The sequence below is a fragment of the Curcuma longa genome, chromosome 9, assembly GCF_044706935.1.
Source record: "Curcuma longa cultivar G26 ecotype Majalengka, Jawa Barat chromosome 9, ITB_CL_G26_1.1, whole genome shotgun sequence".
NCBI lineage: Eukaryota > Viridiplantae > Streptophyta > Magnoliopsida > Zingiberales > Zingiberaceae > Curcuma > Curcuma longa.
Genome location: NC_133869.1, coordinates 6710020 through 6726364, shown reverse-complemented (window position 1 = coordinate 6726364; position 16345 = coordinate 6710020). Strand labels below are relative to the sequence as shown.

General features: G+C 40.6%; 2 protein-coding genes across 2 annotated transcripts in view; both read left to right on the top strand.

Annotated features, from left to right (window-relative positions):
• Positions 1-15535, top strand: part of LOC141834869 (uncharacterized) — a 26187-nt gene extending 10652 nt beyond the window's left edge. The window contains 1 exon segment of the mRNA XM_074722252.1: positions 15344-15535. Within this exon segment, the coding sequence (XP_074578353.1) occupies positions 15344-15353 (10 nt within the window). The 3' untranslated portion in view covers positions 15354-15535.
• Positions 5796-8280, top strand: LOC141834999 (ATP-dependent zinc metalloprotease FTSH 7, chloroplastic-like). Its single transcript, XM_074722413.1, has 5 exons — positions 5796-5825; positions 6960-7085; positions 7172-7492; positions 7573-7696; positions 7868-8280. The coding sequence occupies exons 1-5, from the start codon at positions 5796-5798 to the stop codon at positions 7990-7992; spliced, it is 726 nt and encodes a 241-aa protein (XP_074578514.1). The 3' UTR covers positions 7993-8280.
• Positions 15536-16345: the final 810 nt, after the last annotated feature.

Genomic DNA, 16345 nt, shown 5'->3' with positions numbered 1-16345 from the left:
TTCTAGTCTAGGCTTTAGGCCTGATAGTTCATTCTCGAGGATCACTGAACTTGGCTTACTTCTTACTTCATGCCGTCTTTCAACCGTCCCGAGTTTCTGGGATGAGCTCTTAGCGATTAGTCAGTCTTCACCGCATCTTCTCGTTCATTACATTAGGAGATCTAACCAAGCACTCGAAATGCGACCCTACTCTTATATTTCTAAAGAAAGTCAATCAAAAGCCAAACCTTAGAGTTCGCTGCCGGTACAGCGCCTATTCCCTATTCCTTATGACTTCTAGGCTTCTTCTAGGCTTTCTGCCTCTAAGCAAACCCCCGGAACTGCCTTTCTCTATTCCCCCTCGGAGCACTTCAACTCTCTTTGTCTCGGGATCTACTCAATCAATGATCTTGAACCACAGCGAAATGCTTCCTTTCTGGCATGCCAAAGCAGGGTAAGCGATCTATTCTATCTATTCTATTTCCCAAAGTCGAATGCCAAAGCTGTCAATCCCATTCTTTGCGGATAAAAGTACACTACCCCGTCTTCGGCTTGCCTGTAACCTTCTGCTTGTTTGGCAAATATATAGTAAGCACTCCTATTAGGTCACGAACTTCCTTAACTTAAGATAAATTAAAAACCTTATATGATTTGCCCCTGATTCTCTTGTTAATTCCTTCGTGCCCTCAAGCAAGGGTCTCTCATCCATCCAGAGAGAGAGGTCCTAAAGGCAAGCTTCATTCATGCCTGATCTAAATGCCTCACCTTCTCCTTCGATCCAAGCTGACTTAGAGGCGCCTACTTTCTTCGTAAACACCTTTCGATTCCGAATCATGCCATGGCTTACCCCTGATTCTAGGACAAAAGCAATGGACTAAGGGAGGCTTCCTTTGACTTCGATCGGCCCTCAGCTAGGGAATAATACTAACCTAATTTCCCTATTCACTGAACCCAAGACTCAGGGCAAAGAGAACTTCCTTTGCTCCCTTCCTTCAACTTATAGGATGGAACCCGGACTCCTAACAAAACTCTCTTCCGATTGATTGATTGTCTCGATTTCACTGCCTTGGTTGGCCACCATGCCTACTTCTCTCCAATGCTGCGCTTAAGAAGGAGTTGGAAGCTAACGGTAATTACATACCAAACAAGGTTCCCCTCTCTGTCTTTCTTGGAATCTTTCTTTCTTATTTCATATAGGTCCCCATTCACTCCTTAAGCGGATAGGATAGTGGCATTCCCGTTATCTGCCCTGAAGTGAAGGAGATTCAAAAGAAAGATCTACGTCTGCGTTTAAGCTTGAATGATATTACGGATTCAGATCTTACAGCAACCGCGGCTTTCGCGGGGGCCGCAGCCCCACTATTGCGAAGCAAATACTGATTTTTGGGTGGCCATATTTGGATTTGGGCCTTTTCGATCAACTTGAATCCATTCATTCCAGCAAGCAAGACAGAAGAGAATTGAGTTCTAGAAGATACTTGACATGACTTGCACTAAAAATGCCCCATATCCATTTTCCACCCAAAAGAAAAAACCATTCATAAGAAGGGCACCCTTCGCTATACCAGCTCTGATTTAACTACCTGGAACCCTTCGCTATACCAGCTCATATTGAACTACCGGTTCCTGGTCTGGCACCCTTGTCTTAATAAGACTGGCACCCTACGCTAGACTAGTTTACACTATTAAGAAAAAACACAATTCTTTTATAAAATAATTAATAAGACTGGTACCCTACGCCAAAATGCATTAAAATTATTCACCGGGTAAAGTCTGTTCTTAATAAGACGGGAACCCTACGCCAAATCTAAATAAATCACCCAACCAGGGTTCAATTCTAAACTTAGGAAGTCTTTAGCAGGGGAATAAAACACAACAATCAGCCATACCACTGCTAAATGACATAACCTGGGCTTGGATAAACCCTTACTTTTATCTAGCCCGCGATAGAAGGCACCTTAGCTTGCTCGCATGTGTGATACAAGCGAGATAAACTAACCAAAGCTAGAACGCACAACAGCCTAGATAAGTTGATCTACACATAACAAATTAACCAACGGTTCTTTTATTGCCAACCTCAAGGGGGAAAACTAAATACCTCACATGTATGCGTATAAAATATTAACCACATTTATATTTATTTTAGGCCAAAAAGGACTGGAAATGAACCAACATAAGACTGGCACCCTACCGCTATACTACCTGGTACTGGTCTGGAACCCTTCGCTTAATAAGACTGGCACCCTACGCCAAAATTCATGAACACATTCAGCCTAGGTGATAAAACAGTCAATTTGTTTTGTCTTGAAAGAGCTGGTGCAAGAAGGCCTCCGGACCAAGGCATTCACACTAGGAGAGGCTGAAAAGAAAGCTACTACAGGATAAGGTTTGGAGCACTTATTCTCTATACCTGTCGAGGAGATGGATCCTCTGGACACCGAAGTCCGAAGTTCGGGTCATCCCATTAGACTCAGAAGAGATAGAGCGGGGATTGGTAGCCGTCAATAGCCCAGGAAGCAACAGCTACAGACTCGTACGCTACCCCTGGGGTAAAGGAGAGCTGCAGATATTTCTTTCTAGTCCCTACCTTCTTTGAATGAACCCTTGGAATTAGAATTAGCACGAGGAAAATAACCGACTTCCATAAAGCCCTTTCCTTTAGGACTCCTAGCCCTTTCAGCCCGTAGGTAGAGCACTCCTTCTTTTAGGTAGTCGTACGAGGAAAATAACCAAGACTAAATTAACCAAGTACTCTTGGACTTTCCGCAGAGAGACCCAATATATAGTAAGGGCCGTAGGTATAGAAGCAAGGAATGTAGAGACCCAATATATAGTAAGGGCCTATAGAAGCGAGATATGTAGGGCTGCACCCCTTTAGAGGGCAAGACGAAATTAACCAAGTACTCTTGGAACTTCCAAAGTAGGTTGTACTTATCGCCCTAAAATAAATATAAAGGAGATAAATAGCCCCTTTGGCCCTGCATTCATAATATAAGTTCTAATCCGCCTGTATATAATATAACTCTGCTACCCCTGATTAGTCGTAAATAGCCCCAAAGGAGATAAATAGCCCCAAGAAGATAAATAGCCCCAAAGGCGTAGACTAACTGTATATAATATAAGATAAGTACCTCTGCTACGCCTCTTTGAGTCGAAAATAGACCCTTTGGCTAAGGAGATAAATAGCCCCAAAGGCGTAGACTAACTGTATATAATATAAGATAAGTACCTCTGCCACGCAGAGGCATATAAATAGCCTTTGGGTCTATTTTCGACTCACAAAGAGGCATAGCAGAGATATTTCTATTTTAGTAAGATGGTTTATTCTACTTAGTCGTAAATAGCCCCAAAGGCTATTTCTTCTACTCAGCATAGCTGAGGTCTTTATATTATAGTAAGGCAGATTAGTCTACGCCTTTGGGGCTATTTATCTTCTCGGGGCTATTTATCTCCTTAGCCAAAGGGGCTATTTACGACTAAGTAGACTAATCCGCCTGTATATAATATAAGTTCCTCTGCTATAACTTACTATATTTTTGGGCTGGAGTCGAAAATAGACCCAAAGGCTATGCAGAGCAGATAAATAGCCTTTGGGGCTATTTACGACTAAAGGAGAGAAATAGCCCCTTTGGCGTAGACTAACTGTATATAATATAAGATAAGTACCTCTGCTATGCAGAGCATATAAATAGCCAAAGGGGCTATTTACGAAAGGAGATAAATAGCCCCAAAGGCCCTACTTACTATAATTAAGTTCTAATCCCTCTTACTATAATATAAAGACCTCAGCTATGCTGAGTAGAAGAAATAGCCTTTGGGGCTATTTACGACTAAAGGAGAGAAATTGCCCCAAAGGCGTAGACTAACTGTATATAATATAAGATAAGTACCTCTGCTACGCAGAGGCATATAAATAGCCAAAGGGGCTATTTACGACTAAGCCTAAAATCAATATAAAGGAGATATTTACCTAAAATCAATATAAAGGAGATATTGACCTAAAATAAATATAAAGAAATTGCCCAAAAATCTAGTAAAGGAGATAAATAGCCCCAAAGGCGTAGACTAACTGTATATAATATAAGATAAGTACCTCTGCTATGCAGAGCAGATAAATAGCCTTTGGGGCTATTTACGACTAATCAGGGGTAGCAGAGTTATATTATATACAGGCGGATTAGAACTTAATTATAGTAAGTAGGGCCAAAGGGGCTATTTATCTCCTTTACTAGATTTTTGGGCCTAATATAAAAGTAAATTGTCGAAAATAGACCCAAAGGCTATTTCTCTTCTCTGCATAGCAGAGGTCTTTATATTATAGTAAGGCGGTTTATTCTACTTAGTCGTAAATAGCCCCAAAGGCTATTTATATGCTCTGCATAGCAGAGGTACTTATCTTATATTATATACAGTTAGTCTACGCCTTTGGGGCTATTTATCTTCTTGGGGCTATTTATCTCCTTAGCCAAAGGGGCTATTTACGACTAAGCCCTAATAAATATACTTACCCCTAAAATAAATATAAATCCGTAAGGCAATATTCCGTACAACTGTACACCCGAACCTTCTCGAATACTTCGGGGAAGGATGAGCCGAACTAAAGTAAGTACACCTACAAAAGCTATTCAACTTCTACGTCGACTTATTGCAGACACCCTTGACTACGTATATTAGTAGTAATAAGATGGTATTTTATCCGCTTCGAAAGCTACTTTTCGACCTGAAATTACTTCTATATAGGCGGGCTCAACTAAGAATATACATATATAAGAAGAGTGCTAAGATGAGCATAGTGTTAGAAAGAAAGGAATGCGGAAAGGAATAGAATGATAGATCCGGAGAAGAGTGAGGCCTGAGTTTGGTCGATTTCTACTACGCTATCGAAGTTCCCAGGCTCGAGAAAGGGAGTGAATTTGCCACCAAAAGATCAATGGTTTTGCTTTCCAAAAGTACTTCTTTCAATGCTTTCCAAAAGAGAAGAGCTCATGGCGAGAGTTCATTCCATCCCAGGATCTTCACTGTGCTGTGGCCCGCGACGTATAACCCGTATTGCTCTCTCTCTTAAGTCCTCCTTATGCTTACTTACGGACACCCGGTCCCGGATCATCCCCATTGATCACGGATGTTCCTGTTTTTGGCGCTCCGCTCCTTTGTATCAGACCCAACCCACACTATAGTTGTCAGCGCGGATTCCCCATCTCTGACCTTGCTATTGTATTTTGATTGCCGGACCTTTCCCTAGCTATCCTCCCTACCTATCCCGAGACAATTGCTAAATCCACTTAACATTCCCATCCGTCCCCCGTTTGATCATGCCCATCATAGAAGTTAGTTGGCACGATAGCAAGCAATGTCTCAATTGTACAGATGACATCATGCAGTCAAGTGTCGAGATTCTGTCATATCAGATGATCTCTCTGCTTAGCATTCCAATCATCATCTATTTGATTGCTTGGTACGATATGATGGGTCTCACTAGTCTCGATGAGCTCTTGTAAGCAGCGAGTTCATGGCATTTCCCATTGACAAGGTTGGAACCTTAGTAGAGCTCGAACTGGGATGGAAGAGGCGGGAAGGCGAGCCCTAACCACGTCGGCGGAGAACCGAAGAAAGGAAGCAGTAGATAACGAGGAGCGAAGGAGCGAGTATAACGACGCCACCAGTCCCAATCTACGGAGCTAACCCGGCTCATTCTATCCGCGCTAATGATGCGGCTACTCAGTAAGCGTAGGATGCAGTACTCCCCCGCCTGGTCTTCTTTGGACTAAGATGCCGTGCTCTTTCTGCTTATCAATGAGTAGGACCCCGTGGTAACCATGGTGACGCTATTGGAACGAAGTGAATCGGTATGGCTAGGTGGAAGTATAGTAGCGAATTAGATGAGGCCATTTCCCCTCATGTGCCCGAGGGAAGGGATAAGTAGCGAAATCGGAGTTGGTCCACAGTGCATGATCGAAATCGTCCCTACTAAAGTGGCATTTTCGCGACAAGGATGAAGTTATAGAAATGGGTCTCGAGATTGCGTTTTATTATGTGAGGCGCTCGGCGAAGTCATCGGCTTTTGTGTTTTTCTTCGCTCGTGGCTGGCTCGTAACAAATGGCTGAATTGCGAATGGATCCGTCTCTCCTCTGATGGCCCGGCCTAGGCTTCATGCCACCTCTCTCCCACCAGGGCAAGGCGGTTAGAGGCCCGCCCTAAACTCATCCCATCATCCGGGAGCCGAGAAAAGGAGCCAGCCAAGGCGAGCTCCTAGAGTGAAGGGGCGGGGTTTGGGGTACATAGGGCCAGGCAGGAGAGGGACACCAAAGAGAGGGCTCATGACTGGGAATCTGGGGAAACCCTAGAAGGGGCCAGACTGACCGACTATGCCTCCGGAAGTGATGAGGCGAGTCCCACTACCTAACCACTGATCTGCCTACCCTTCCTACGGGCCTGCCCACTCGCTCTCCGTCCTACCGACTGACGGCTACCAACATACCGAATGACCCACGGAGCGGTAATGAACCCACTCCATAGAACGGATAACAGGGACGGTCCTCTCCCTAGCCAAAATGACTATAGATAAAGTCAGGGGCGAGTTCGGGGTGCCTCATCTCACGCGGGTGCGAGAACCAGGGCTAAGGCGGTCCATTATCCAAGAACAAAGGGTTAGATCTTAACCAAGCTTCGCAACCAATTATCTTTCTTAACCAAGCTTCGCAACCAATTAGTTCCGTGGGATCTATCTGAACTTAATTTGAATAAGAATTAGAAAGGAAAGAAGAAGTCGGAGATCAATTCCATTCATTCGAAAGCGAAAGCAATGGGACGAAGACGCGGAGTCTTGTGGAGTAGGTGCGGTTCAACTGAATTTAAGCCCAATCAAGTTAACCCGTGTAGCGTACCGTCCCCGCCTATGAACTCTCCTCTCCTTACTAGGCCGGTAGAGGGGTGTGATTGGGACGGAATAAATGGGCCTGGGCCGGATAATCTACTTTAGGGCATAGAGAAGAAACATGCCAAGCTGCAAGGAGGAGAAAAAGCAGTCGTTGCACGGCATGAAGCCGGCCATGCAGTTGTAGGGACTGCTGTCGCAAAACTTCTTCTTGGGCAACCACGTGTAGAGGTTCTGTTATTTTTGATACTCTATTGTGAAATTCTGAGTCTCTCTAGTCTGAAACAACTTGAATTGCTCCACTTTTCTGTTTTCAGAAACTAAGCATATTGCCAAGGTCAGGTGGTGCGTTGGGTTTCACATATACCCCTCCTACGACCGAGGACAGATATTTGCTTTTTATCGATGAATTGCGGGGCCGCTTGGTCACTCTCCTTGGTGGACGTGCTGCAGAAGAAGTTGTCTACTCAGGCCGTGTGTCAACTGGAGCCCTGGATGACATCAGACGTGCTACAGACATTGCCTACAAGGCTGTAGCTGAATATGGGCTTAATCAGAACATTGGTCCAGTATCATTGGCAACCTTATCAAATGGTGGCTTTGATGATTCTGGAATCGGTTCCTGGGGAAGGGATCAGGTCCTTTGTCTCTCTCTCTCTCCCTCTTAAATATTCATTTGGCTTGCAAGTTGACTAGAATTAACTGGAATTCATTTTAGGGTCATCTTGTTGACCTTGTGCAAAAGGAGGTTAAATCACTCCTGCAGTCAGCTCTTGAAGTTGCTCTTTCTGTGGTACGAGCCAATCCTACTGTGGTCGAGGGTCTTGGTGCTTACCTGGAAGGTTTTCTCATTGTTACCCTTCGCTTTTTTTACTTTCTAAAACTGCTTATAAATGATCTTGGATTAACTTACTCCCAGATGGATGCCAGTAACTTGTAGTCTGTAATTGCCACAAGTAACACAAAGCTCATATTTCCAGTTTTCTTTTGTTTTGATTCTTATTCATGAACAGAAAAGGAGAAGGTGGAAGGCGAAGAGTTGCAAGCATGGTTGAAATTAGTGGTAGCCCCTGCAGAACTGACCATATTCATGCAAGGGAGGCCTGGAAATCTTCTCCAGTTGGAGGCAGGCTCCTGACAGCATTGCAATTTCCTCCAAACTGAAGATTCAGAATATCCAAATTTCCTCCAGTCGAAATGACATCCGCTCGCCGCCGAAGAGATGATTTCCCGTACAGCCGATAAACTTTTTCGTCTAGCTCATAAACAGTTTGAGATCTCCAAAGAATTTCCCCAGCGAGATAACCCCTAGTATACATGCCTTTATATTTCCCATCTATCATCCCTAAATCTTTGTCGAGTTATAAGATTGAGATTTGGTGATATGTACATTAAATCCTCGGAAAATCACTGGATTTTCTGTAAATTACTGTACATTATGGTCGACTTTGTTCTTCTGTGCTTCTGCTGGATTTTGGAGTGATGCAGAGGTTGCTGCATCTAGGGTGAGCAAAAATTCGGCTAAACCGAATAAACCGATCAAACCGAACCGAATTTTTAATTCGGTTCGGTTATTTCGGAAGTTCGGTTATTTTTTTAAAAAAAATTGGTTAATTCGGTTAATTCGGTTCGGTTTCGGTTTTAAATTTTCTTATTCGGTTAAACCGAATTAATTAAATTTAAAAAATAATTTATAAATTTTAAGTAAATAAATATATAAATCTCTAATTTATTAATAAATTTTTTATAATATTTAAAAAAAATCGGTTAATTCGGTCGAAAATCGAATTAATCGATAAAATATCGGTTCGGTTTGTTCGGTTTTTATTGGGAAATTCGATCGGTTCGATTGGTTCGAACAAAATCGGTTTATTCGGTTTTCGATTTATTCGGTTCGATTTTAATCGAATACTCACCCCTAATTGTTAGAGCCTGAGCTATCATGGAAGATGGATTTCCAATGGCACTCGGAAGTAGAAGGGTAGTTCCCTGTGCAAAGAGATGAATGTAAATCAGAAACTCTTCAATGTAAAAGGATTTCAATGAATTATTTTATAATTTTGTTTTACCTCTTTTGCTACACGGTCAAATGCTGTGATGTATTGCTCAGCAACTCTCAGACTCGCTGTTTGAAGACAAACAAAGAAGCTTTTAGAACCAGAAGTATGACCATAATCAAGTTTTAATGAAAAAATTTAAGCCACACGATGTCTGGCCAAGTCTGAAGTAATGAGGAAAAACATCTCACCTCTGCACCACCCTCAACTTTCATGGCCTCTGACAATATCTTGAGACCTTGAGCAGTTGCCTGGGACCTGAGCAAAAATTCGATTAAACCAAATAGATCGATCAAACCGAACCGAATTTTTAATTCGGTTCGGTTATTTCGGAAGTTCGGTTATTTTAAAAAAAAAATTGGTTAATTCGGTTCGGTTTCGGTTTTAAATTTTCTTATTCGGTTAAACCGAATTAATTAAATTAAAAAAATAATTTATAAATTTTAAGTAAATAAATATATAAATCTCTAATTTATTAATAAAATTTTTATAATATTTAAAAAAATTCGGTTAATTCGGTTAATTCGGTTAATTCGGTCGAAAACTGAATTAATCGATAAAATATCAGTTCAATTTGTTCGGTTTTTATTGGGAAATTCGATCGGTTCGGTTGGTTCGAACAAAATTGATTTATTCGGTTTTCGATTTATTCGGTTCGGTTCGGTTCGGTTTTAACTGAATACTCACCCCTACCTGCATCAAGAAAACATTTTAGTAATTTTGTGTTTTAAATAATAATAATAATAATAATAATTAGATTCGAATGTGTAAAAAAAAAGTAAATATGCATTTCCTAAAAAAAATTATTTATTTTTTTAAACTTTTAGCAGGTCGAGTCGAGTGCTGGCACTTGCCGTAGCCGCTCCGCCGTCTCACTTTTCGTACGTAAAATAAATATCTTCCTCATTAATAAACGTGAAATCGAAGACGTTTAACCGATTTTTTTCATAAATAAATATAATAATAAACAAGCGATAATGCGATATGGTACGCGATTTTATGGAGCGATCCTCTCACTTCTCTGGAGAAAATATCTTCCTCTTCCTCTTGAACATTTCCGCTGATGTGTGATAGAGCAGCCGCGACATAAGTCACGAAGGAGATGGATAAATACGGTAGCAGAGTCGAAAGGGCATCTTACAGTCCACTCAAACCCTCTTCTCCCATCGTCTCTCCTTTCTGCTCCGCTACTGCCGCAGTCTCTTGTTGATCGTCCCTCCTCCCGCGGTACGTGATCCCAACTTGCCTTCTTCGTGTATTGTTGCGCATCGCTACGCGCGTCTTTCGCTCGTCGTGTTGTCGCTGATTACTGAAACATCTCCGAGCTGCCGACATTTGGCGGTCCAGCCATAAATCCTTGATTTGAATTGCGAGGGAGTGTTTCTTTTGCAATCTGTGTTCCTTTTTGAGATTGGGATGGGATGGGATGATGAGTCTGTTGTGGTTTTAGCTGCCTGGGACCTTTTCTAACAAAGGCAAAAGAAAATATTTTGTTTGGTCTGTTTCTGTTTAGTTAAGTGCTCCTTCTCACCAATTCTGAATTCACGTGTTTTTGTTTCTTCAAGTTATCCAAGATCTGCTAAAGTTTGCTGATACTTTAGTTTAATTTTTCTATGCTCTTGATTCAGATAAACTGAAGCTTATTCACTAGATCTGAGGTTGCGTACTTGTAAAAATGATATTGCAATATATATCTTTTTTGTTTTAGCTTATTATGATGTGGATGAACTTGTTTTTTTTCCGTATATTTAAAAAAAAAAACGTTATCTCTGCAACTATCAGTTGTCACATAGAGCTTATTTTTAAAGATTATGCAAGAGAGTAAGTGGATTTACTTTTCCTTTGGTTAAATCTAATAGATGATAACTGTGCAACTATCGCCCGCCTCTGTGGCAAGTGGAAGGAGCAGCCATGCTGCTTCCAGATTGTCAAGACCTGCTCTTCCACTTGGATTTGATGCTTCTCGGAGATTGAACAAGGATTTGTGCTATAATTTCGTTGTTAGGCCTAAAGCCACCTTGACCTTTGATCATTCAGTTACTGAATCTACAAAAGCCAAACAAAAGAAGCACACAGTTGATCCTGCTGCTCCTGATTTTCTTCCACTTCCTTCTTTTGAACAATGTTTTCCAAAGAGTACAAAGGAATTCACGTATGAAACTGTTCTCTCAACTGAACATTTACATATTGGAAGGAATTTAAGCCTGATTGCTCCATGTATATAATATCCAGTTATTAATATTTATCTACTTTGCAGAGAAATTGTTCATGAGCAATCAGGTCACATCCTTAAAGTTCCTTTCAGACGAGTACATCTATCTGGAGAGGAGCAGTACTTTGATGCATATGATACTAGTGGGCCACAAAATGTAAATCCGCAGCTGGGTGAGTGCACTAACTTGATGAAGTATGTCGCTCTTGCATCACTATATCATGAAGAGCAAGAGTTTTGATACAGTGTTAATTTAATGCCTTGTGTTGCAAAATTTATAGGTGATAATTTTTCTGCTTAGATAGAAGGGTTATTTACTCAACCACATACCTATGTTTTTCAAATACTCAAATCACACTCCATACTTTTTAAATTACATACTAGTATCCCAAAATATCCCTCCACCTCCACTTACCTAAACAAACTGAAGGTGAAATAAATAAAATAAAAGAACAAAATCATGGTTGCTTGGTCGAGCAGCCACCTGGCCACAAGTTCTCTGTTTTTTTTTTCATGGTCTAGTTTATTTTTTCAGGTTTGGTTTAGGTAAGTGGATAGGCAAAGGAGTATTTAGGGAAATTGATGCATGATTTAGTAATTTGATAAATAAGGTGCATGATTTAGTAATTTGATAAATAAGGTGCATGATTTACGTATTTGAGAAACTTACGAGAGTGGTTCAATAAATTGTTGTAGATAGAATAAGTTGCTTGGTATGGCATCTACAATTAAGCAGCAAGCAACACTGTGTAACTGCTGCAACACCTTTAAAACTGAGATGGTTCATGTTCGATGCTATGTATATATATTTCTTTCTATGGATCTCTTTGGTGACAAACCAATCCAATTTCCTCAAAAAGAGGCATCTTTAGAAGTTTTGTAAGTGGGTTCAAAGTTTATGAAGAAATAATTCAGGAAATATTAGGTATCATGCATTTACGGTATGAGGTTCTTATACTTTTGGCAAAAAAGGGAAATCTAATATGTCTTGTTAGATTCCACTTATAGTTCATTCATTATAATATGCCTGAGTTTATAGAGAATGTTGCTTAGAATTACAGTTTACTGATTCAACAGGACTTCCCAAGATAAGAAAAGAATGGGTGGAAAGGCGGGAGCTATTGGGTGAACCAAGATACACACAGATGTACTACGCCAAACAGGGGATCATAACCGAAGAGATGTTGTTCTGTGCTACGCGTGAGAAGCTTGATCCAGAGTTTGTGAGATCGGAGGTTGCACGTGGACGTGCTATAATTCCTTCTAACAAGAAGCACCTAGAGTTGGAGCCAATGATAGTTGGGAGGAACTTCCTGGTGAAAGTGAATGCAAATATTGGGAACTCTGCTGTGGTGAGCAATATCGAGGAAGAGGTGCATAAACTTCAATGGGCGACAATGTGGGGTGCTGACACTGCCATGGATCTATCGACAGGTCGTCATATTCATGAGACCCGGGAATGGATCCTCCGGAATTCTTCTGTTCCTGTTGGGACTGTTCCTATCTATCAGGCCTTGGAAAAAGTGAATGGTGTTGCTGAAAACCTAACATGGGAAATTTTTAGAGAAACTCTGATAGAGCAAGCTGAGCAGGGTGTGGATTATTTTACAATTCATGCTGGTGTTTTACTTCGATATATTCCTCTTACTGCTAAAAGAATGACTGGAATTGTCTCACGTGGAGGATCAATCCATGCAAAATGGTGCCTTACATATCACAAAGAGAACTTTGCTTATGAGCATTGGGATGACATATTAGATATATGCAATCAATATGATATATCACTATCTATTGGCGATGGACTGCGACCTGGATCAATCTATGATGCCAATGACACTGCTCAATTTGCAGAACTCCTGACCCAAGGGGAGCTGACTCGTCGAGCTTGGGAAAAGGATGTGCAGGTATAAGTTAAAATATCTTCTTTTTTATGATTTTTAGCTATATGTATATTTCTTGAATTTTTGCACTTTCCTAGGGATACACCCGACTCTCTTAATGTAGGTATCTTTTTCCAATGTTTTTGAAATTTCTGTTTTTATCCTTGTGCAGGTCATGAATGAAGGTCCTGGGCATATTCCTCTCCACAAAATTCCAGAAAATATGGTAAAACAGCTTGAATGGTGTAATGAAGCACCTTTTTATACTCTTGGTCCTTTGACAACCGATATTGCTCCTGGGTATGATCATATTACATCAGCTATTGGTGCTGCAAATATTGGAGCACTTGGTACTGCACTTCTTTGTTATGTAACACCAAAGGAACACCTTGGGTTGCCAAATCGAGATGATGTGAAAGCAGGTGTCATAGCATATAAGATAGCTGCCCATGCGGCTGATTTAGCAAAAGGTCATCCACATGCACAAGCATGGGATGATGCATTGAGCAAGGCAAGGTTTGAATTTAGATGGATGGACCAGTTTGCTTTATCCTTAGATCCTATGACAGCTATGGCTTTTCATGATGAAACCCTCCCATCTGAAGGTGCTAAAGTGGCACATTTCTGTTCTATGTGTGGGCCAAAGTTTTGCTCTATGAAAATAACAGAGGATGTTAGGAAGTTCGCTGAGGAACATGGATATGGGACAGCAGAAGAAGCTCTGCAGCATGGAATGGATGCAATGAGTGCTGAGTTCCTTTCTGCCAAAAAGACTGTTACTGGGGAACAACATGGTGAAGTAGGCGGGGAGATATATGTGCCTGCGAGTTATACTACTCGCTCCTCCAGGTTAGTGGTTCATTTACTGTGGTCATAACATAGGTCTTGCTGATTCAAAATTGAAAGGGTATGTTTATAAATGAGTTCAATCAGATGAACACATAGACAGATATATCTTGACATTGGCATCATCAAGCAATGTTAGTCCAATTTTTGGGGGTTGACTGACAACTTGTCTATTAATAGTAACAAGAATTATCATATTAGTAATTGAGAGGGGAGATATTGTGCCTGAGAGTTATACTACTCACTCCTCCAGGTTAGTGGTTCATTTACTGTGGTCATAACATAGGTCTTGCTGATTAAAAATTGAAAGGGGATGTTTATAAATGACTTCAATCAGCTGAACACATAGAAAGATGTATCTTGACATTGTCATCATCAAGCAATGTTAGGCCTAGCTTTTGGGGGTTGACTGACAACTTGTCTATTAATAATAGCAAGAATTATCATATTAGTAATGAAAGAGAGCCACGGTGCAACGGTAAAGTTATTGCTATGTGAATTTGTGGTCATGAGTTCGAGTTACGAAAATAGAAAATAGTCTTTTACAATGTAGGATAAGATTATGTACAATAGACCCAATGTGATCCGATCTTCTCCAGGACTCCGTATTGGCCGGTGTTTTGTGCATCGAACTGTCCTTTTTTAGTAACTTGCAAAAATCCCACCTTTTTCTTTATAATTGGCATTCATGCACTTCCAGGCATACACCTTCAAAATTGCACTTTAGTTTATTATCCTTGCAGGTGTAGCTTATTACATTTGCATAGTTTGAAATATTGTCAAACATACAAGTTCTGATTTAGGTGCTAGCAATATTGGAAAATTTTCAAATATTGTTTTTGCAGATGTACATTGAATCTGCAGAACACCTGGCAATTTTATTTTTTGTAAGTTGTCCGTTAACGATAGCAAGAATTTTCAGATTAGTAATGGCTTGCAAAAGCCTCACCTTTTGCTTGTAATAAGCTTTTTATTCAGTATCAAAATGGTTTGGCTCATTCTGAAAATAAGCTTTTTATTAGTTAGTGAAATATGACCTATTTTTCCATGTTTTTATTTGCAACAACATAAACTTTCACAATGCATCAAGATTCTTTGCAAGCTCCAGAGTGTTTACACCTTCCATGCTAGGCTTCCATTTCTATTGATTGACATCGAAGCAGAATGAAATGCGGATGCCTATGCACAAATGCTTGTTTTAATATCATATCTGTTTCTCTGACCTTTTTATCAAACTCCTCAAGATTCAATAGCATACGTTCTATCTAAATTCACAAGACATATATAGCTGCTGCAAAATGCTTCATGTGCCTATCTCTGGTCATGGATCATTGTTTTCAGAATCTCAAAACAGCTATTCATTGCTCACTAAAGAGAAATATCTAGTCAGTCATCATAGTACCATCATGATAAATAGGCTAGCCTTGTGCTACACATTTTTTAATGTATTGTGTAAGATTGATTTTCTGATGTTTTGTTTCTTTTCTTTTGCAGCAGTGTCTGAAAGCGTCGAGTACGTAACTGGACGAGATAAGTGGAGTTGACAATAAGGTCCATGATTATCATGGAAAAATCTTCTTATTATCAATGTTGGTAAGAACATGTTTGCTAGTTAAGTGGGAACATCTCTTGTTCTGTTAGTGCTATTGCTAGATAATGAACAACTATATTTCCTGTTGCTTTCTATTCTCTTGGCTTGTTGATTGACGGGAAATTGCACCAGGGGTGCCAGTCGACAAGTCATCCAAGCTTTTGAGCATGGATGACGGTCGGCTGGCTGAGAAAGTCCCTTCGAACCTGAACAGGGTAATTCCTGCGTAGGGAGTGTGCGATCTTTTACTTTTCTGTTCATGCTCAGGGAAAACGCTCACCAAACTTTCAGCCAGCTGATCCTGCACGAACCACTCAATTCAACCACCAAGCCCATCCATGTCTGAGAAGTAAGCTACAATATTTACATTTGCTTACTTCAACACCTACTTTCCATTGCAACTGCATGCTTTAGCAAGTCGGCAACGGCATGTAGCATATTCTCACAATGGCAAGGCACCAGTTTCGTTGGGCATTCTTGAGGTAAGCTGCAACCAACCAGTTCTTTGTGCTAGCTTGGTTTGGAGTACACAAAATGATCTCATGGTTTGAGATTTTACTCGATAGTTTTCGACCAAGGGTGCTTGCCCATTCTTAATCTTCTGCTCATGGCACACAGTTATGGTTGGAATATCAAATATTTTCTAAAGGTGAATCTAAGGCAGTATTAGGAGTTCCAACACTAAGTGTTTTAAGACTTCAAACATTGTCCTATTAATCGATAGAGAGCTCTTTCATCGATAAGGGGCTCCAATTGCAAGTAATCTTGCAGGTGTACCATAATTCTAACCATTGATGATTCTTACTTACTATACCAAGCGAATGTGATATGTCTGCGATCATGATGTCTATAATGCCCGACAGTATCATGTGAACTCGATATGTTCATCATGAGTATCAGACAAA

What these genes read in the sequence shown, in the direction of transcription:
- LOC141834999 (XM_074722413.1), top strand. Translation starts at nt 5,796, where the DNA reads ATGGTGACGCTATTGGAACGAAGTGAATCG. An exon ending in TATTGGAACGAAGTGAATCG is followed by an intron (nt 5,826 to 6,959) that starts GTATGGCTAGGT and finishes AATCTACTTTAG; the next exon opens with GGCATAGAGAAGAAACATGC. An exon ending in TCTTGGTGCTTACCTGGAAG is followed by an intron (nt 7,697 to 7,867) that starts GTTTTCTCATTG and finishes ATTCATGAACAG; the next exon opens with AAAAGGAGAAGGTGGAAGGC.